This window comes from Scophthalmus maximus, chromosome 15, assembly GCF_022379125.1.
Source record: "Scophthalmus maximus strain ysfricsl-2021 chromosome 15, ASM2237912v1, whole genome shotgun sequence".
Lineage (NCBI taxonomy): Eukaryota > Metazoa > Chordata > Actinopteri > Pleuronectiformes > Scophthalmidae > Scophthalmus > Scophthalmus maximus.
In genome coordinates, this window is record NC_061529.1 from 22,364,482 (window position 1) to 22,387,493 (window position 23,012).

General features: G+C 44.3%; 1 protein-coding gene across 1 annotated transcript in view; it reads left to right on the plus strand.

Annotated features, from left to right (window-relative positions):
- The window catches only part of si:dkey-288a3.2 (protein phosphatase 1 regulatory subunit 37), a 48,308-nt gene that overhangs the window by 20,470 nt on the left and 4,826 nt on the right, over positions 1 to 23,012 (plus strand). Inside the window, exons 6-10 of the mRNA XM_035611032.2 lie at positions 1,515 to 1,662; positions 3,241 to 3,396; positions 3,795 to 3,907; positions 6,052 to 6,193; positions 6,891 to 7,057. Of these exons, the coding sequence (XP_035466925.2) occupies positions 1,515 to 1,662; positions 3,241 to 3,396; positions 3,795 to 3,907; positions 6,052 to 6,193; positions 6,891 to 7,057 (726 nt within the window). The remainder of the gene's footprint in view (positions 1 to 1,514; positions 1,663 to 3,240; positions 3,397 to 3,794; positions 3,908 to 6,051; positions 6,194 to 6,890; positions 7,058 to 23,012) is intronic.

Sequence of the window (23,012 nt, forward strand, 5' to 3'; positions counted from 1 at the left end):
GAAGGAATTATAAGGCATTGCTAAACTTGCCTTCATCCATGAAGTAGGTGGTACCACAATGATGAACAATACTGAGCTCAAACTGGGCACATGCCAGTCACAAGAGTTCTTCGAGCTACAGTATATAGTTTGTTTCCTCAGTAATATGGACAGAGAAATCCAGGATTTCATGTGTCACGTACATAAAGAACCAATCCCACCTAAGTGGTGAGATTAATTTAGTAGTAAAAGTATAATTTTGCCATAACGTACCTCTGATTGAATGGTGGCATGGTGGAGCAGTAGCACTGTGGGATCTGGGATCAGGGATGTTGTGTGGACTTTGCATGTTCTCCCTGTGCCTGTGCAGGTCTTCTCTTGGACGCTGCCTAGGCTCGATTAGAAGCCAGACTCGAGGCCCCTGTCCTGAGATCAGACCACGGGACATCCCAGGTTTTATACTCAATGTGCTCCAACCACACAAGCCCCAGACAACAGACAACATCAGATCGTTTATGGGGATATCGCTTCATCTTCATTGGTACCGTTGGATTCATGTCTTTAACAGGTCAAGGGCAGCTTGCCTTGCATATACTGACAGCGCAATTTCACATATCACATTACAAAGATATCACCTGAATCATGTACTAAGCAAACTAAAGACCTTCTGTGGCCTTAGCTGATCTATATCTCTGCGTTTGTGTGTGTGAGAGTGGGTGTGTTGCACATTCTGAGTATGAATTACTTTTATTATATTCATATGTATGTTTTGAATATGTATAAATTATTTATCTAATTTTGGTTTGCATATGCTTGTGTAAAGGGCATTGAGATTACCTTGTGTGAAATGCTGTTGCTATTCAAATACATTTTGATTTGATTTTTACTGACTGAGTTGTGGAGACCGATACATCAAATACATAACCCCTTCCGATACATCAAATTATAGGCTTGTGTTGTTTCATGCTCAAGTGCACTTACCATCAATCTGTCAATCACAGTTACAATGCAGAGGCTTCATGTTTTGCACTCGAAGGACAGCCTTGCGTGTTGGATTATGTCTAATATCAATAATATATATGTTTTAATTGGGTTAAAGCTTCCACCACAGGTTTATGCAATCTAAACAAACCCTGTTGAATTATATTCATGTACAACTCCTTTGTATTAGCTGACATCTTCAACATTTAATGAACCTTTAATTGAATGCATGTGATGTTGGTTTAATGAAGAATATTTTGGTTAAACATATCTGAAAAGTGTAATAATACTGTCACAATACCAGCCTCTTGCAAATAAAGTCATTCCCTAACTTTAACCAAATCACATCAAGTATATACAGTAGCAGGAGTCCTAGTCACTGAGTATCAGGAAGTTCTCCACCTTGTCCACTCTCCACTCTTCTGACAGGTTCTGAGCGTCTGAGAGCAGACGATGAAGCTCCCTCTCTCTATTTCTCCTTCTTGGTCAGATGACATTGTTTTGTGTCTGTTTTCACTTCATTCCTGCACAACGTGTGTGTGTGTTTGTTTCAGAGTGTGTGTCTGTCCAGACTGGATGTGTGTAACGTACCCATGGTGGACTACCCGGCACTGGCTCTGTCTAAAGCTCTGCTCACCAGCCGGCTCACAGTGCTGCACCTCCACAATGCCCAGCTCAGCGGCATGCCACTGTACACACTTGGTATGACGCACACACACGCACTGAACACTCCCGAGCTTCACTTACTAAATACTGACCATGTGCAAGGGTGGACTGTGGGTATGCAAAATCCATCTGTGTACATGTGTGTGTGTGAGATGTGTGTGAGATGCGTGCGTGGGTGGATGAGGTTGTGTGTGTCCTGTGGCCAGCAGGACCAGATTTTGACCTGTGACCCTCTCTGCAGGCCTAGACCCGGATTAGAGGCCTAATCTCTTACCTGTCACTTTACACACCACTGCACATATCTATAAAGGCTCTGGCAGCCAGGACACACACACACACACACACACACACACACACACAAACACACACACAAACACACACCAAAGCAAGCACGAGAGTAGTTTTCCTGACTGAACTTATGCTAGAACTACATGTAATAATAGGCCACAGTGAATGATTTTAATGAATTTTCATTATTAGATGAGATCAAATGAATAATTTTATTGTCATTTTTAATCTCTGGTACATAATCTGATATCAAAATGAAAATGATTCTGATTTCTGAAATTTTGTTGGGACAATAAGAGCCTTTCTTCCTCTTGTTGCTTGTTCCTCCTGGATCACGATGATTTGCCACACACACACAAACACACACAAACACACCCCACCCTACCCTCTGCCTATACCAAGCCCCCACCTTCCCTTCCCAACAGGGGGTCCCGGCTGGGGATCATTGCCTTCGATCCGAGGGCCCTCTGATTGCGGCGTTGGCGGCTCGCAATGGAGTTGACCAGATCAATCCCACCGATCCCCCATTTGGTCCCCACTGTGCCTAATGACAATGTTGGCATTCCACATCAAATCTGCAGCATCGATCAGGATGCAGGGGCACCACAGACAGTCACACGTGCACCACAGTACAGTACAGGTTGTGTACAGGGAGTGTTCCACAAGATCACTCTCCAAAACACCAGCTTAAAGGGTGATGAGGAATCATAATGAAGGGATTGGAGAGAAAACACGGGCATACACACACACACTCAATGTGCTGTTCGTGTTCCACTGGATTAGCACTCGATCTTTCCCGCAGTCATTTCAGTCGGTGGAGACTCCTGCTGTGCTCTCTTCATTTCGCTCGAGTTCACTTGCGGTCCGTCGATCCGTCTACAGTTACAATGCAGGAGCTTTGTGTTGGACACATTGACAATGTTCCCGTGTGATTGATCATATCGATAATCAATTCATGACGATCAATATGTTCTCATTGAGTTAGGCCTTGAGTTAGAAAAATTTCTGTACACTGGCAACTGACGTCACGAGGCCAAGTGTGTCCGCGTCACGTCATCCCGTCAGATTCCAGTCTCCTGGAGCTGGGAAGAAGCTTAGGACTTTAAATAAATCAGAAGGAGTCTGACAACAGGCCATGCTCACCAGTTTGGAATGTGGATAAAAGCAAGAGGTGTTGAAACACACAGATCTTTAGCAACATTTTTGCTATCCATATCAAACGAATTCAAACATTTGAGGAGAGTGGTCATCTTTTGGCGATTGATTGATCATCTGGATGATATTCCTGATCTCATGAGTGCTCCTGTGTTTCGTTGCCGCCTGTAGTTGGTGCACTGAAGGTGAACAGGGCTCTGCGAGAGCTCCACCTGACCAACAACCTGCTGAACAGCTACCAGGACGCCCTGCAGCTTGGAGACCTGCTACGCTACAACACCACGCTGCGGACTCTGGAGCTCAGCCGCAACGCCGTGGCAGATGCTGGTAACATGCTCATGATTTTGGTGAACAACAGAAACATGCATTTATTCAAAGTTGCACAGTGCAAAGTGTATCTAACTATGTGGGTCTGGAAGAGCCCTCAGTTTTGTATCCTCAATTTACCCTATTCATGACAATGATGTTAAACGGATGTGTGTAGTTTAAGAGTGCTGAGGACAAACTATGAGGATGTTTGGTAAGTTGGAGAAAGAAACTTTTTCAGACTAGCTGTTTCCCCCCAGCTTCAAGTCTTCATGCTAAGCGACTAATCATGTCCTCTGTACGTAACACACACAGCATCATAGGAAGAAGTGCAGCAACATTTCATTTAAACTCACGTCAGCAGAGACAAACTGTTAACTTGTTCATACTCTGCTGTAATGTGTTTTGTTGAAATGCAGGTCTGGAAGAGCTGTGTGACGGTCTGAGGCGACAGACAGCAGGTCTCAAGCTCTTACTGCTGAGGAACAACCAGATCACTGCAAAGGGCATGGTCCATCTGGCCAAGACTCTGGTGAGGAACAAGTAGCAGCTGCTGGTTCGGAACAAAATCCAGTAATGCATACAGTCGACATGTTGAATACAGGTTCTGATCTGAGGAGCAGCCTGCTGCTGCTGCTGCTGCTGCTGCAGATCCAACTTTGACCCCAATCGTTGTCTATAGGAGGCAGCCATGTTTAGGCATATTCAGCAACATGATCCAGGCCTTCAGGACGATGGAAGGGTGAGGAGTGTTGGAACACTTGTGTGTTTAGTCAGGGCTGCGATAGTGAGAACAGAATGTTTCCTTTATCTCTCGTACGATAAGTGAACACAAGCTGTTAAGGTCTCAATGCTTAAAATAAACTGTTTGTTGGATCATCGAGCAGCTTCTAAGAGACTGGGAAGAGCATGTCAGAGGCAGGACGTGGCGATAATTCACTGTAATCTCACACGTGTTCATGGATATTCTACATTCACTGGAAAAGTTCCGGACAAGTGCATGTCTGAAAGCGGCATGAGCTCGAAGGAGACTCCCTCCTGCTGCTACTGTCCGCCCACCGAAAGGTCAGGGACCAACCACTAGTCTCTGAACAGAAGGAGAGGATTTTAAACTAAAGAGACTGAGACTAGAGAAACCCACCGATTCTATTTCTGACCATGAAGTGATCAGAAGAGCCTTGCTAGTGTTCCTCCATCCAGTCTTAGGAAATGAAGAGCGCCGAGGACTCCGCCTCCACACGTTTCACTGTACACTCCTAATAACATGCATTCCTTCCAGCTGATTGGCAGCATAAACTGCACCTTCCTGTCATGTGAGTGGCGATTGGGGAAGTCAAAAGGCCAGAAATTAACGGCCTGCCTCGCACACACACACACACATACACACACACACACACACAAGTCTCCTCCAGTGTTACCAAAAGAAAGAACAGTTTGATTAAATAATAGATGTGTGTTAAGGAGGGCTGCTCATGTGGCCTGCCAGTCACGGGGATAAGTAGATGTCCTCGCGGGGCCATAATGATGATAATTATACTGTAGACGGTCACGTTGAATATGATGACGGGTAGAGCTGTTATTAACCTTTCTGGGTGGTGTGTCCTCTCTGTCCTCCTGGATTGTTATGGCTGGCATATCTGGGCCTAAATCCACTTGGCTCCGATCTCTACAATTTGGCTCACGGTGTTTAAATTGACTTTGATTTTATTAATTCAAAATGTATATATATATATATATATATATGCATTCTTCTGATCTTGTGAATATGTTATGCGTAGCCCTCGTTTCTTCTTGTTGTTATTTGTGTTTTGGTGTGTTTTTTTCTCATTTAAAGCCAGCATGTCATGTGTGAAAGCATACTGTGTGTTTGGTGCTTTCACACTCCCGCCCCCCTCAAACTTCTCACTCCAACCCTCCTGTGGTTTACGTTTGACAGGCTTCAACCATGCTTGACTCTCACACACTCTCAACCACGCAGTCGCCTCTTTAATTGTCTGCTATTATCCCTCGTGCATAGCCATCGGAGAAGCTCTTCCTCCCTCTCCTCCTCACCGGCGAGGCTTCACGCCATGCGTTGGATGTGCCGGTGCCTCTGTGTGCCGCAGCTCAGCGAGGAAAAAGAATGGAGGGGGGGGTGTGTTTTCTGTGCAAATTAACTGGGAAGAAGCTCTCTGGGTCTGTCGGTTGCCTTCCCGGTGTTCTTTACGCCCCCGTGCTCCCTCTCCTCAGAGCAGTGACCAGAGGAGTTTAACAAGGGTGGCGAGGCGAGGGGGCAACCGAGGAGTGGGTGGCACTTTTCTCTTCAAGTTGTTGGGCAACACGGGCCCCTCGGGCCCCACACACCCCCGGCTCTGTGCACCAGCTAATCAACCTTCCATGCTAATGTGGCTCTTGAGAGTGGAAACAGAAGTTCTGAGCTTTTAACATGAGAGGAAACATTTTGAAAAGGAATAATAATCACCGCATAATAATAATGATGATTAAAACTTCTCCGACTTTCCACACTCACTTGCGCACTGAAAGTAGATCACGACACAGAGTTTGATGGGAACTTAAAGACTTAAACTGACATACTTTAAGATCACTGATTACAAGTCTTCAGTGTTTGTTGTGTTGTGTGTGTCCCGGGACCTTGTGTGAACACGGTGTGGTGACGTCAGGATCCCTGTTTCGCAGCCGCTGCTGAAGGTCCTGCAGGTCCTGGATTTGGCCGAGAACGTCCTGGGCGACGAGGGGGTCCAGGACCTCCGGACCCCTCTGATGGTGAACTGCTCACTGCTGCAGCTTGGCCTGGCCCAGACCAACATCACGTGTGAAGGTACGACATCCATCCACACGCTGCATCACTTCACATGAAGGGGAATTTTTCAGTTATGATCATTTCATCAATATGAGGCCTGAAAAGTAAACGTGTTGTTGTTGTTTGCTTGATATATATATATATTATTGTACTGTACAGTATTATTTTGATGATTCATTTGATGATACATTTGGTCAAATGTTTAGAATTAAGTTGTGAACAAATTAACAAACCAATACTAGTGTGATGTCTTGGGCACATCAGTGATGCGTCTCTGATTTCATTTTGACCGTGTGTGTAATTTGAATAGAGATAGGGCCACAAACATATGCCAAAATATAAAAAGGTAGCCAAGCTCGTATATTGAAGCAAGATTTGTCCAAAACCCAAAGAGATTCAGTTTGCTACAGTAAAAATGACTTGATTATCAGTTTAGTTATTTATTATTTTGTGGTCAGACAACAACTTATTTAAGTATTGTTTTGTTCCAATTAGAAATAGAGAAAAAATTAGTGTGTTGTTTTAAACTGGTATTTCTACCCATTCAGATCAGGAACATGTTATAGTATTGGACAGAATTCTGCATAAGCACTTACCAAAGCCCAATGGAAGAAATATAAATACTGGTCTAACCTAGTAACAAATGCAACCTAGACAGAAATGATGATATGTCACTAAGGTAGGCTGACAGTTGATGTGTGTTCTCTTGGGTTAGGGGCTGTGGCATTGGCCGAGGTCCTCGCTGAGAACTGTCACATTCAGCGTCTGGACCTCAGTCAGAACCCGGTGCGGGTCGGCGGCCTGATGGCCTTATCTCTGGCCCTGAGGATCAACTGCTCACTTGACAGTCTGGATCTGGACCAGGTCCCTCCGGAGGAGCAGGTACAGTAGGTGCAGCTCTTTTGATACTTACAGATCTGATCCTCTTGTTTGGTCTTCAGGACTCGCGCAGTGAACCATGCTGTTTCTTGAGGGTGATGCTGCAAGTGCTGAATGTCGCTTGACAAGGTTTTCTGCAGCAGCAACTACACTTAACTGCTGTTTTGAAGCTTGAGCTTTGAAGTTTAATATTGTGCCCGGACCCATCTTGTTTTTTTGAAACCAGAATTAAGCATGTATGGGGGAGCAGAGGATGGGCCTGACTGAGCACTGCAACCTGCACCCGTTGCATTTGATTAGCTGGTCATCACGCGGTAACCATGCTCCAATGAATTCTCGTCTATTATACTCTGTATGGGACCAGCATTTACAAAGACTGACTGGCGTTTGATCCATAAACTCCTAAGAAAAGGTTTACAGAGTCATTTTAGAACCAGAGGAGTCGAGAGAACGCAGGTTTCATAGCACTTCAGTTCATGTGTCTGACGGAATTGGATTGATGGATTGCCATGGAAACCAAGGTTATGAATGAACTTCCAGTCTCATCTTTGAAGCCGACATGGACGAGAAATTGTTGTCTCCAACAAACGGAAACTTGAAAATCTACAATTCCATGGAAAGTGAAAGTAGCTTGATAGCACCTACCACACAGACCATTTGCTGATAATGTTCTGTCCATTGGGTGATCCACTCTCTGATGCTGCCAGGCAGTTGGTGGACTTCTGTCCTGCCTGGCCTCATGGTACAGGCCACTGCTGGTGTTAGCACTGTGTTACTCACTCTTTTAACAGAAGAAACGTCTGACAGAACCAGAACATCTGCCTGGACCGGTTGGTGGGAGACTGTAGTCATTTAAACGTCCCTTCCTCTGGATGAAGGGACGTTGGAGACTTGAGTCGGACTCACTCACATTTGACACACTGGAGACACGAGTGAGTCGTTTGTGTCTCAGTTCATCAGTGATACTTGTATTTTTCTCCCTCTCTCTTCCTTCCATGGCTGCAGAGGCCTGAGGAAAATGATGCCATAACGTTAATAGATGCCCCTGCTGGATTCACAAAATAATTACCCACACTTGCCATCTGTTTGTCATGATTTTATCCCTGCTAACGTATTTGCATATTAAAGCATTAATTAAAATCTCAGAGGAACGGGATGCTTATTTTAAAATTAACTCTGAAGGCGATGCGTACACAGCTTCCAAAGTTGTTTTATTTTTGTTTGCAGTGGTTTTTCTGTTTGTCTGCGCGCTGTTTACACGATTAAGTCAGATTTTTATGAAATGTCTCCTCTGGCTAAAGTCAAGCGGCAAGATGTGCCAGATTTCGGAGAAGCGGCTTTTAAGAGTCCTGACGCCTCTGTGAATGTGTGTCATTAAAGCGGGGACGTCTTCTTCTTTCTTCCTCTGCCTCACATCTCGCACACGCACCAAAGCCTCCATACTGGTGGTTGTGTTTTCATGCTACCCTAAGCCGCCGAGAGACGTGATTAGCATTTCCACCATTGTTGGGAGTTAGTGCGGCTGGGTATTTTAAGCGAATGGTAATAAGGGAATTTTTAAGCTCTGTCAGGTTTTGGAGTCACACAGCTGGGATTTGTCTTGGTGTGGCACATCCAGGTGGGAGGAGTGACGATTGTATTAAAAAGCAAATCTTTCCATCAGAAACCAGCGGGTGGCCAGATCAAGTGTTCTCGCTCAGTCACATTCCCCGGGTCGCCAAGGAATACATGAAAATTTCATTCTCGTGACAGAAAATAAGTGTGGGTATGAATGTGACTGAGTGACGGAGGGGGATATGGCAGGACTTTGTGTGTGTGTGTGTGTGTGTGTGTGTGTTTGACTGTCACTGATGTGGAGTGTGTGTATGTGTGTGTGTGTGTGTATGTGTGTTCATATGTGTACTAGTGTATGTGTGTGGTTTTACAGCAGCGCGGGGGGCGACTGGAGATGCGCATATTTAAAAGGCGAGAAGAGAAGGTGGCAAGAGGGGAGGAAATCTGGGTCCTCTCGTCTTTGTTTACCAGAGTCTGATTTTTCATGTCTGTTGCCATGCTGCTCCATTTGATCACTGGCCTGTTTGCCGTTAATTATTAATTATTTACCCCAATAGAATATTGATGCTCCCTGGCCCTGGTGGAAAGCAGCCTTTTCCAAGGGGCAAGTTCTCTCTGTAGCCACTGTAAGGTGGAGCTGTTTATACATCCTCGTCAGGGGACTCTGTCAACCCGGCTAATGAACCCAGACCCCCCCCCCCCCCCCCCGGCTCTTCATCGCGGGTCGGATGACGGAGGCTGTTTACCTGTTTGATGCTTAAATATTTCGATTTGCATTTGGCCGGTGTGAGCATCCCGCCAACAGGGGTTCAGCGATAACACTGGAGAGTGTCCTCTTCTGAATGTCAGCGAGGTGCATCACCGAGTTATAATTACTGCAGCTCGGTGTGTGTGTGTGTGTGTGTGTGTGTGTATGAGTGTGTCACTTTAACTCAACTGTACCACCTTTCATTTTGTAAATTCTACTCATTGTGCTTGACTTTGCTTCCTTCAGAGGTGCCACGTGTTTTCTCTGAACATGGTTTCTTGGCGGTGGTGAGGATTGGTCCACTGAGCAGAACTTCTCTGTCAGGGCGGACTGGACACTGCAGTCACGCTTCGACCGGGCTGGGGATAGTTGATTTGCACGCTAACTTCAGTCGAAGAAAACAAGTGATAGAAGTAGTTACTCCTGGGGCGTAAAAGAATGAACTCACAAACCTTAAGTGAACAGCTGCAAATGCTAAGGACATGAATGATTGGGGGAAAAATACTTTAAAGAGCTTTTAACACCATGTTTCATTTGAATCCTACAATAAGCTTTTATTGTGATTTGAAGTCTATCATGGATTTTCTGGGTGAATGTTTGAATGCAACCATTCACTCTCACATTCACACCTACGGTCAATTTGGAGTCTCCAGTTAACCAAACCCCATTCTGCATGTCTTTGGACTGTGGGAGGAAGCCGGAGAACCCGGAGAGAACCCACGCAGACACGAGGAGACCATGCAAACTCCACACAGAAAGGCCCTGGTTGGTCCGAACTGGGCTGTGAACCAAGAAACCTCTGAATATCAGTGAACAGTAAAATATCACATTGGTTTCTTCTTGAAAACAGACACGTGTGTTGTATGGGTCTGCGGAGGGACGTGCACACGGGTACCAACCGAAGGAGCAGCGATTCTTATTCTCAGTGCCGTGTGAAACAAAGAGGTCTCTGGGAGTGTTTCCGGGACCCTCCCTGTCATGGTCAGTCCCAGTAGGGTGGCCAGGTGACAGGACGGCCTGACCATGCATGTAGTCGGCACTCAGGTTTCGGCTCGCATCATGATGACACTGCTGCTCTGGGGAGGAGAGTACGCAGGCAGACACCAGCAACCAGGCAGAACAAGCCTCCCAGCGAGGCCTCAGAGGGCAACGGGGGACAGCTGGGAGCAGCCAGGGGAGACCGGATCAGTCAGACTCCCACTGAAGCACACCAAGTGAATCACTGGAGAACAACGTATTTCTGACCTAACAAAAGAAATCCACCTGAAGAGTTTCTAATGAGCACTTCCACTAGTTGGTCCAGAAATGAAAAGCCCTCCAACGGGAGGGGGGACATCACGTCATATGCAAAAAAGAAAATTCACTGACAATTTTATTTTTGTATCAAGACAGAAATGTTAAACGATTTACAGATGGACACATTAGTTTAAACCATCACTCATACATCGCTGTTTCAAGAAACTAAGCTGTTTAAGATAATATAAGCATTCAATGATATGTAACTATAACTGCAGCAGTGCATAAATGACTTCTGTTGCCTGTTTATAATGCTAATATCTCAGGCTGCGTGTCAGGCGATAGTATGTACAAGGTGCATCTTAGAACATAGGTCTGTTTCTAGTGACCCCGCAGAGCTGATGTGCTATCATCCATCTCTGATTGACAGAGCTCGTCGAAAACGTTCCTACTCTGAAGATGACGCTGAGTTCTGTTGCTGCAGCTTGTTTTCCACGCGCTGAGTGGGTGCCGCCATCTTTGTGACGCACCCCGGTCGCAATGGAGGACATCGGTCATGTGAATACGTAGCCCCGACAGACCACATCTAGGGTGATGAGATATTTTGAAATATGAACAATGTGTGACACAGCACCCTGTCAGTTCGATGTTGTACTTGCCAATTCGGAAACATGTTGCAAATAATCAAATTACAACAAATTGTCATATATTCATGCAGAATTTGTTGTGGGCCCTGGGGGTCTGGGGCCACAGGGCAGTTTCATGCTTTGCCAGGTTTGTAATCCAAGCACAGCACATGCAGTAAAAACACCAGTTGAAGCTTCAGCCATGATTACCTTATACTGAAGAGACATTCATGTGTCATTAGCCAGGATGTGGTGGTCTCACATGGAAATGCTGCCAAATGAAACCAAAAGATACAGAGTGAGAAAAAATTCCCTGTAATGTCAAAACTGTGTTGTAAAGATTTAAAATGGGTGAAATGTGAGCCACACGTGTGCGGTGTCAGTCGGGGATGGACTGTTTCAGAGTTGTAAATTAGGACATTTCAAAAATTATATTTGAGTAACTGAAAAATGTGTCAGGAAGTGAGAGCTGGACTCGACAAACTGCTGCATATCAGTCGTTCATATTCCAATGATCCAAATACAACATTTACCCGTGATGGCTCTGAAAGGGACAAAGCGGGATGAGTCTCAGATGAGGTGGGGGGGGGGGGGGGCTGAGTCGGCTGGGAGGGGGCAATCCCCTGTCTCCCTGCAAACAGAACAACAGCAGCAGCAGCAACACACTCCTCGCTGCACTCCTGATGTATTTTCAGGCAAAAACAGGCATATTTGCCAGCTGTGTAATTTACTGCAGTTCTCATTTGCATATTAAAGCCTTAATTAGCTCCTCTGAGCGTGTGTGTGTGTGTGTGTGTGTGTGTGTGTGTGTGTGTGAGCGAGGGGCTGGGGGGGTGTAGTGTAATCACTTAGACGTGTAGTGGGGGGAGTAAAGGGGGGCTCTGGTTTGGGGCCGGAGGGAAGGGGAGCAGAGTCACTTCCCTGCCCCAGTTCCCCCTGTGGACTGGCTGGTTCTGATACGGAGCGAGGGTGGAGCTCTTTGAAGAATAACCCTCGACATGGCTCCCTGTCATTTTGAATCGCTCGCACTGTCTCAGATCCAGAGCTGTGACCTGCTCGATCACAGGGAGCAGGGGAGGGTGGTTTCTATCCTCTCAGTGAGAGGAGGTGAAAGGAAAACACTGATACTCTTTCATTTAAAAGGGACAAAAACATCCATACTCACACAGGAAATTGACACTGGTCTTGTGCATGCCGATGTAAACAGGAAGCAGTACTACTCTGCAGTCGGTTGCTTATGGCCGAGGAACAGCAATGGTGAAAAGTAAGAGCGGGGAATTCTTTTCTTGGATTGTGGACGAGGTGGAAGTGTTTGCAACGCTTTGCATCAATTGCTGACTGATAAGAACTAATCAGGAAGGAAATGTAAGCATCTGCATCCTTTTTTTCCGTAAGTACTTTTCCTGTCCATCCTGACCAAAGGTCCTCAAACCAAAACAGGACCAGCCGTGTTTCCAACTGTCTCCACATTAGGGACTGGGAAACGCCCGAGCAGTGGAAAACGTGTGCCGTCTTTCTGAGGGTGGACGACAAGATTAATATCAATCTCATATTGGTGCAGTCAGGTCAGAGGTAGAGCCATGATGTGGTTGGCCTATCCCAGCCTGCCCCACACACGGACTGTAACACAGTGCTTTGAGCTGTGCACATTACATGGATAATATCTGCTTCAGATGAAATCATACTCCACACATGTTCACATTGTTGTGTCCACCCTTGGCGCTCACAGTACTGATGAACAGTTTGAACAGTTTGTATAGAAGACTCAGCTCCACTCATCTCCAGTGTTTAGGGGTCAACATAAATGTCAAAGATCTATGTGATGATGCTATCAGAGGTAAAATTTTAGTGAATTTGCGAGTATGTCATCATCCGTCTTTATCAAGATATGTCGTGATCCGTCTCCCAGCCTTTGATCTAGTTTAAATTCTGAAACTTTAGACCCTCAGCAGCTTCGCTGACACACACACCACACAGTGTGATTCACCATTTTTGAGGAGCCACTTGGTCGTTTTATGCAGAGGAGGCTTTCCTTGGTGGTCATAGCCCAGTAAGTCCACATTCCCCATGCAGACATGCGCGGCGCTCGCTCAAACAACTTGGCATAATGACCAAAACACTGAAAGTTCTGCTATTGATATGGGCTTCCTCTGAATAAGGGGGGGGGTATGTATATAAGCCCCGCATAAGTGGGGGTATCGGATCGCATCGCCTTTCAGCGGGCATGTCCTGAGGCTCCACGCTCAAACGGTCACCCGCCGGCAGCTGGCAGCCTCTCATCTGACTACCATGAAGCCCCATGCGTGTCTCTCTCTCCCGCTCCCTTCATCCACAAGCCACATCCCTTCACTTTTGAATGGCGGGCTGACTGCAGGAATTGCCCCTGTCTGCCATGTGCGCTGAATATTTAACTATGAATATGAAATATCTTGGGAAGATCTTGGCAACCGCCCTCAAAAGTGAGACCCCCTTCAGCTCTCTCAGCACACACACACACACGCCCCGTATCCCCACTTCTTTTGCGCTCATTTTCGATCATCCCTCCCCTGTGTGGAGAGGAAGTGGTGAGTGATCTTCTCCGGTTGGGCACCAGAGTCACCGGCTGAAGGCGAAACTCCCAACACCGACGCTCTGCAGACGATGAGGTGAGACTCCTTGAACAGCGCGCAGGGTTCTGGTGGGGGGATGAGGGGAAACATAGCGGCTGAGCAGTTCTTGTGCTGGCGGTTTGCCTCGTTCAAGGCCAGAAAACAGTTCCCCCTTTGCTTCGCCCTAATCCACACAGGACAGCAGTGTTGATCACAGTCAATCAATATTGGCCGACGAAGAAGAGCACTTCACGTGTTCTGCTCCTGAGCGTCAGTGGGAACCAGTTTATTTATGGAGATTCAATTCTCAAAGCAGGACAGCAGCTGGGTTTGAAAACTGTGACTGTCTCAGCTTCTTGTCTTTACCCCCTGCTCTGTGTGGATATATATAATCATCTCAAACAAGTTTGGATCCTTGGATTTCACTTCATGTCACACAGACGGTTCTGATGTCACATTGACCGTGGTTTATCATCCAGGGGACAAAGTGAAAGCCACAGTCTGGTGTCAGTGTACCACTTCTTGTCCTACAGTCCAGTCTTACATGTCTTTAATCCTCTCTCCTCCCCCTGGCTGGTCCGGGCACCATGGAGGGGAGGTAATTGGATTTGTTGTCACCTCCACTGGCCTGCAGGCCTGGCCTGTCTGCTCGGTTTAAGGATGAAGACATCAGTGTGACAGGGACCCTGGGAGAGGATCAGCTGGTGTCCTGGAAGCCACTAATAAAGCTGTGGTCATGCCTCGGCCATGCCGCCACGGCTGCAGCCAGCTGTTACCTCTGCCACCTCTCCTCCAGTGCCAGTGCCCATTCCGTAGCTGGGGAGCTGAAGAGTGGGCAGCCTTATTAAAGCAGATGCCAGTCCCCCCTTGGTTCTGCTGGAGAGGTCAGAGAGACCCTCTCCAAACCCTCCTCTGAGGTTCCGGGCAATACTGGCACCAGACACCAGGGTCCCTGGATTCTGTGTGACACTCTGTGTCGCGAGGCGTCTTGTCCAAGCGCTGACGGAGGGAGGGTCCACAGTTTATAGGCTTCACTGCAGTTGTCCCCCGGTTCACCCCGTCGGGGATCAGTTAGTCATGTCCTCAGTGTCCTGCAAAACATGTTCTCTTCAAACGCCCCATAATGAATGCGTGGAACAGAAAATGGAGTTGATGTTCAGACGCTCTTGCAGTTTAGGGAAAGAAGTACAACAACGTGTGTGAGGTTAACCAGAGTAAAGTAAAGATGCAAAGGTCTGGCTCAACAGTGGTGTTGTGCATTGCAACTGTTAAATAAACTGATAAACTAAACAAAAAAATGCATTGATTCATTATAATGATTTGTATACTATATTACGTAAAATAACAGTAGTATTAGCCTCTGTGTGGATGCATTGCCATCACAGTCATTTCTTTGTCTCTTGACCTCTATTCGCTGGTTGGAAAACTGTGGAAAGATGTATTTAAATTTCATCAAACAAAAAGAAACAATACTTCAACTCATTTTCATCAACTGTAATTTATCTGAGGAATCAAGTATCGTACAAGAGGTAAAGTATAATGCCCTGCCTCCTGAAATATCTATCCCAAAAGCTTTTCCTCCACCGGGGACCATGAACCTGTTCTTCCCACGGCTGTATCCAGGTGTCATACGAAGGCTTCTGTCATCTGGACATCTGGACTCTGCACTGGCAGCTGAAAACAAGGCTCATTTGTCAAATGGGATTGAGCACGTTAACAGTGCAGTGCTTTGTTAAATATCTTCATACAGCAAACATAAAGCTTCTTGCTTCTGTTCCTGTGAACATAATATTTATCACATCGCCAGTCACCCACATTCTCCGGTCGATCTTTTCTGTTTCCTGACGAAACTCATGTGAAGGATCGGTCCTGTGTAGCAGAAAACACAAAGAGGACAAATACACACACTCCATGAGAAGTTGAACGGCCTACATGGGAACAGAAATGAAAGGAATCCATATGAAAGAGACATGAATACTGCATAAGCAATTCATGAGCCCTTAAGGAAACAACGAGTGCTGAGTAGGCTGACATTATTTATTTATTTGATTTACTTTTGTCTGTGCTGTGGATTTGAATATGATTAATAAAAGGGAGACATTTTAGTGTGTTTCACATTTCATGAAATAATGAAAGGCCGCTGTCCGTGTACTGTTCTAGCTGCTTCATTTGATGGTGGTGAGGCCACAGTCCAAACAACAAACATATCGTATTATGCATCAGACGAGGAGGGAGGGGTCAGCGATGTCGCTGTTCACACACATTCATACAGCATTTCTATCCGCAGCGTTCACACATCATGGTTCAGTGTTCAGAGCCAGACGTCAGCGGACAACCAGACAATGTGACTCCAGGAGCCCAGGTTTAGGATCTCCCCACCAACACAGACACTTCTTATGTGTTCTGTGTCGTCACATCATGTGAACTGATTCAGGTATCACCAAGTCAACAGCTCCTTTCACTGAGGAAGGGTGGGATGGGGTTGAAAGCTCCGGAAAAGGCCAGCGTGTACAGTAGATCTCAAGTTCAAAAATATTTTGTCAATGCTTAGTCGTCAGTCACCAAATACTAGAATTATTTTCCGCAGGCCTCATTGTCTGCTCGGCAGGCGGAGACACAGTCAGGAGCTGGGGACAGTCCCCAGATGGAGATTAAGTCTGCACTTGGACCCTTCTCAAAATTACACACATCGCTATTCGGAGGCTCTTTGGCGGGAAAACTGATCATGACACGCCCGTCTTCAGTTTATAACACACACACACACACACCTCGCCGATCCAGTAACCTCACAGAACATGTCAGGGGTGACTGTGTCACCTGAAACATTTCCACACATATGGCAGCTCAGCTTGGGCAGAAGCTGCTGATGGCTTTCCTCCCTCCTCGGTCTGTTTTCAATACGACAGACCGTGGTATACGCTCGTTATACCTCACTTAAAGGGATAGTTCAGTGATTTTGAAGTGGGGTTGTATGAGTTACTTATGCATTTTTTCAAGCGTATTTCGGCCAGGTATTACTGGGCCAACTCGCCGCGGTAGCATCGATATGCGGAGTGATACTCTGCCGGTGCGAGTACGCTTGAAAAAAAAGTGCAAACTTACAACCCCACTTCAAAATCCCTGAACTATCCCTTTAAGGGGCTTTGTTTTGGCCCGACGTGATATAAATATATATATAAATAAAGTTGTCAAAAAAGGGTCTTGACCATCCAACTTTTTTTTCCTTAAAACTGGACAATCGCTCTTTAAATTGGTTATTGATCTTGTGTTGTCCATTTTGAGGGTCTACAGAGATTATTTCATAGTGCCACAAGTCTGACATCCAAAAGGTGGGGTCTCTGCACTGGTCTCTCCAGATAATCAGCAGCCCAGGGCTCCTCCATGATCACACGGAGGAGTGTTATCTTTCACACATTGCTGCTAAAGAGAGGGATTAGAAAGTCTCACAGCCTGATGAATACAGGGTCAGGGAGATGCAGAGGGTCTTTCTTTCTGGACAGAAAGGACTATTTGCAGGACCTAAATCAAAATGCAATGTATTTAAAATGTAGATTTGGTTGGGAAAGGCAACATTTAGAAGTAGGACTGCTGTACGGTGTGGCCTCAAATTATATTGAGTCCATACTTAGATTAGACAGTATGAGCTATGGGAACGTTTTTGATATCGTGGAAACTTCTACCCCACCAGGGTCCACAAAGGCCCCAGGTTCACTGTGTGTACGGGCTGTTGTCATTTGAATAATTGCTAATTTGTTCAAGACAATGCGGCACTAAATTAAAATATTAGCTGACAAGGGTAATTGACAAGGGCATTAAACCAGATCCTTCATGATTACCTTGTCTTGTAGAAGGGCCCAGTGCCAAATCTTCTACAAGGTTTTGATGTTCTTAGTATTTAAGTTAGAATCATTTTAACCAAGTGAAACATATTCAAGTTGTTTCATTGGTTTAATCTGACATTGTTATATATTTTCTTATGACTAATAAAACTATTGTAGTCAAACTGAAAGATCTGCAAAACACTAAATTAGCCCGAGGCTAAGTCTGGTACAATACATCAAATGTTTACATTTATGTTTAAGACATCAATCTTCATAAACAGCTCACAAATGTACAGTAGAATTACATTTTTTAAAAGTCTCTCAGTCATTTATTGTCAAAAGTTGTTCAAGAGTGTCAATTTGGTTTTACCTTTAATTTTGGAAGATTTAAACTCCGTTTCCGACTAAGACTACTCGGCCCTGCACAAAGGAAGAATAAAGGAACATTATTTATTTAATGGAGATCAAATCAAATTTCTGCTGATTAAATGAAACATATCAGAACATTTCGAATGGAATTGGACTCACTGCTTAGAGAATCATTCATTCTCAATTTCCTCCATTAAAAAAGACTTTTTTAGAGAGATTCCCATTGTATCATATTTGTTGTTTGTTTTATTCTGCTCACTGATCACAAAACACAAATGTGATGAACATCAAATATGAAAATTTGTCTGCCCCTTTAATATTTGTCTACCCTTTTAGTTATCCATTAAAATATCTAAAATATATATTCATTATCTAGTTCTGATCGATCATTTTTTTCTACATTTCTTGGGCCTTTTAACATCGCCAACATCAACCCGACAAACAAAGCCGAGCTGTTGTGGAAACATTGAAATGATACACTCGTGTAATTTATTCCCTGAACATCCACAGATAATCCACGATCATTTATTAAGCATGAACCAAAGCGCAGAGCCGTTGCACATTACACAAAGCACACACACATTATCAGAGACGTTCCGAGTTTCACATCAAACTTCATTCCTTTACTCACCAAGTTCCGACTCCAGAGGTGGAAATCCACGTGTGTGTGTGTGTGTGTGTGTGTGTGTGTGTGTGTTTGTGTGTGTGTGTGTGAAATATCTTCTTTTCTATTCTCACAGGATCTGTCTCATTTCCAGCCGATGTTTTAACTCCTGTGACCTTTATTGTGGCTCTTTCTTTTCTTCTGTCATCTCTCTCTCGCTCACCCAGTGATTATCACCATAATTATCAAATCATAACTTCCTAAATATGTTGATGTAATTCCAAAAAACACCCCAACATGGGCTGTAGGAGACTGCCGTCACGCTGGATAACAATACATGTGTATCTTAGAACTGAGCGTGGCACCACCTCCCGCCCTTTCCACGCCAGCAATCATTTCCATAACTGCTGTAATAAATACTCCAGCTCTGGAATTTAGAACCCATTATTTCTATATTTTCATAGGCCATGTTAAAAGCGTTTCTAGTGAATGCGACGGAACTGTGAAATCAGAAAGTGATTTTGAGGATTTGAGGATTAAATAAGGTAAGGCAAAATAACCGAAATATAAGGCTAATGATAGGGAAAGTGGCATATTTCATATCCTATGCACTTTGCTCAACAAGAAAAACGTATAAGTGTAATTTGACTGTATTTACATGTATGTGTTTATCTCTTATGTAAAGATCACCCAGCTGGGTTTATTCATTCTGTGTGATGCCGTGTTTTTTTGGTGAGGGTGTCTGCCGTACCCCCGCATTGTCAAAACTCCACAGTCAAATGCCTTAAATACAACAACGTAGCTTTGTTTCTCACTGAGGAACGTGAAAACATATTCTCCCTCTCTCACACACACTCTCACATCACAGATATTCGGTATACAACAGTGACATCTTCAGTCGGAGCGATGGAAGGCCGCAGAGCAGAGGGAACAATAGAAAAGAAGCCGAACGGGGGAAGAGGTCGTGTTGACTTGTTTCAGTTCACACACTGTAGATCAGTCGATCAGGTGATGGACTCGATGCAGTTACAGTCCAGGAGCACATCCCTACATCCACCAGGGGATTCTGTGCTGTGGTGGAGAACAGAGCTGCGTATTTATTCAATGTTTCAAAAAGAAATTCGGGAATGACTGAAATGTGTCCACAGCGTCCGTTTACAAGAAACTGCATTTATTAGTTTTCTCTGATCAAATATTTACCAGACTTTTGCCAATTTCAGAGTGTAATTTATTTGGGGTATTTTCTTTTTTGAATTCATTTTGCAATCATTTCTTTATTCCTTTTTTTCTGCAATAATATATTCACTTGAATCTACTGTGGAAAAAAAAAGTCATTCAAATCATTTTTCAACCCCCTTCCCCAAAGCATTCCTCTGATTTAGGACGGGATGAGAGAGAAACGATGTCACTCTGGTGACAAGGAGAGGGAGAATATTACAGCAACAACTCAGGTGTGTTTGGATCTGCTCATATCTGAATTATGTCTTTTATTTGCTTGCATACTGCAGGTCTTTCTACATGCAAATCTAAATAGATCCAGTGCATGCATGCTCAAGAAGCAAAGACTTGGCCATAAATGAACAGTGTTTGTGGGTATTTAACAAGTGACCTTTGTGTGAACACACATATATATTATATATTATATAAAACACTCAGACAGTATCTACCTTCTCATAACTTATTTTCTAAGTTATATTAGAATGTTAGTTTGGCTTCTTTTGTACCATGAAAAATAAATATGTTTCTCAACAAAAGGAATCAAAACCTTCTGGCTTCCACCAAAAGGTCAAAGGTCAGGGTCTTCAGTCTCCTTCAGGGAAACAGCAGCAAAGTATTTGCTCGTCATGAATCCGATAAGTTGTCGATGTAGAACATTATGTAGCTCAGCTGCCCCGTCACGGATTTGAACCCTTACTGGTTTCATTTAATCCAACCATCCATATTTAACATTTATTAATAATAATATAATAAACGATTACTTGTCTCAAAATTATAACAACTAATTCAGCTGACTGGAGCAGAAATGAAATACAAAACTTTAAACTAATCATATGATTATTGTGTCACAAAAAAAACAGAAAAACTTTTGCTTTGATTTTTTGTTTTTTTTGTTCCTAAATTCAGATTTTAGTTAGTTGACAAAAGTCAAAATCAGGGATCACAAAGACTAACGACGATGAAATCCACGACGGAACATACCTCCAGATTTAAAGCACTTGTGTTGTCGATCGGCCTCAACAATACGACTAAAAAAAGACACAATACACCACTCGCGTGATACTTGAAACTGGCATCTGAGATGTCATTTACATATATTAGCATATAAAGTAATTGGCACAGATGCCAAGGAAGCAGCCGCAAACAGATTAATTGTCATCGAGCAGTCGTGGTGACATAGTTAAAAATGAGCTCCTTTTAAGGCTCCAATTATCAGAGAATTTCCAAAGTAACCTTTTTTTTTCATCATTGATTCCTTTCCCCACTGTTGTCATCCCCCTCTCACACACACAAGCGCGCAGTAGAAGACGGACAAGTGTGCATAGTATCAGCATCCTAAATGTATAAATATTGTAAATAGCTGCCTGTCGTCTTTCAAGTTGTGCCTTTGAAATCAGGCCGCTCTGCATCTCGCTCTGAAAACGAGCACATGTGCCTTTGTTTCGCCCGAGATGAGAACAAACTGAGAATTCTCGCACACACTCATTGTGAGAATCCGTAATGAATTTTTTCACAGATAGATATAAGAACGCTGCTCTGCCGGGGCTCCCATATGCTGCTTCCTCCTTCTCTCTCTCTTTTTATGAACACATTTTAATGCTTCCTGAGCCCCGGCTTAGACACAGTGTGTGTGTGTGTGTGTGTGTGTGTGTGTGCGTGTGTGCGTGTGTGTGTGTGCCTCTGAACCTGTTTATATTGATAAAACACACATTATTCCTTCTTGCTATCATTTTATCTTTTACCATGTTGAAATACATAAATGGATCATATTCATCTCATTGACCATCTTAAGTCTGACCCCGTTGACCTTCATGGGTCTACGACCTCCCCAGAACACACTGTGAGTAGAATCTCCCCGTCACCACATCTTTCCACTCGTTTAGTAATTTTCGAGTGAGATCTTGCTGAAAAACAAGCTGCACAAACATTCTTTAATGTAGCAAATGATTTTTCACACACAAGGTTTAAGAGCGCGACCTTCAGTTCTAACGTGATTATGTGAGTTCAGACTTGTCATATAGACTCTTGTGAATATGATCGTTGTTTTTAATCAGCTAGGCGGGGTGTCATTAGGCTTTTTATTAGGGGGGGGGGGAGTCCCTACATGGCTGAAGCACACTTGGAAAAAAAATGTGCAAACTTAAAAGGCAGTTAGCTTACAATTGAACGGATTCTTTTTTTAGGTAACATATTAAAATGTGTTTTTCGGTGGTCTCCTCTGAAACAGTGGGACTCTGACTTTCACTACTTCCACTTCTCCTCCAAACTCCTTAAAATGACTTGACTGAAATCACTGATCACCTTCTCCATATGCATTGGATTTTTTTATTTTCAAACTGATAAACACCAAGATGAATGTCCTGTAACTTTAAAGGCTTCGTCTGTGACTGATACTTCTCTGTCACAGCTTCTGTCTCCACGGTTGCACACGAACTATTAAAGAGTCATGAGTGAGCTTCACTGTTGCACTGGATGACGTCTTCCTTCGTCACCATGAACACACACTGGATCACTCAGTCCACACGCAGTATCCTGCCGGCCCTCACTTTAATGGAGTGACGTCTGGTCAAAAGTAATATGAACTGCTGAGAATTAGAAATAATAGAGAGAAAGAGTTTTTACCCCTCAACACAAGGCAAGAGTGAATCTTTGTCAAAAGCAGCGTGTCTATAGTTTGTGGATCATTTGGATTCAGTTTTCATTTATTTATCGTCTCATACCAATTTGTCGGCTCCCAGCCACTCCTCTAAAAGTGATTGTATTCATCAGTAATGCAGTTAGTATTGAGTATTGCAGTTCTGAACATGTATTCAGTCACATAATAGACCTCAAAGTTATAGTCAGAAAAAATGGATTTACTGGTAGTTTTTCTCTTTATTGAATTTCCTCTTGATTTAACCCACGTGTGATCACTCTGATACCCAGACCGCATGTTTCACCCTTTCAGTAAAAGCCTTCAAAGATATATGATGATTGGTTGGGATATAATACAGAAAACACAGACACGCGCACACACACACACACACACACACACACACACGCAAACACATAGCAAGCAGTCAAATGGAGGCCATGACTCACATATTAGAACTTGGACGTGGGGGCACTGTGTGCACATGTGTATGCGCGTGTGTGTGTGTGTGTGTGTGTGTGCGTGTGTGTGTGTGTGTACGCGTGTGTGTTTGTGCGTGTGT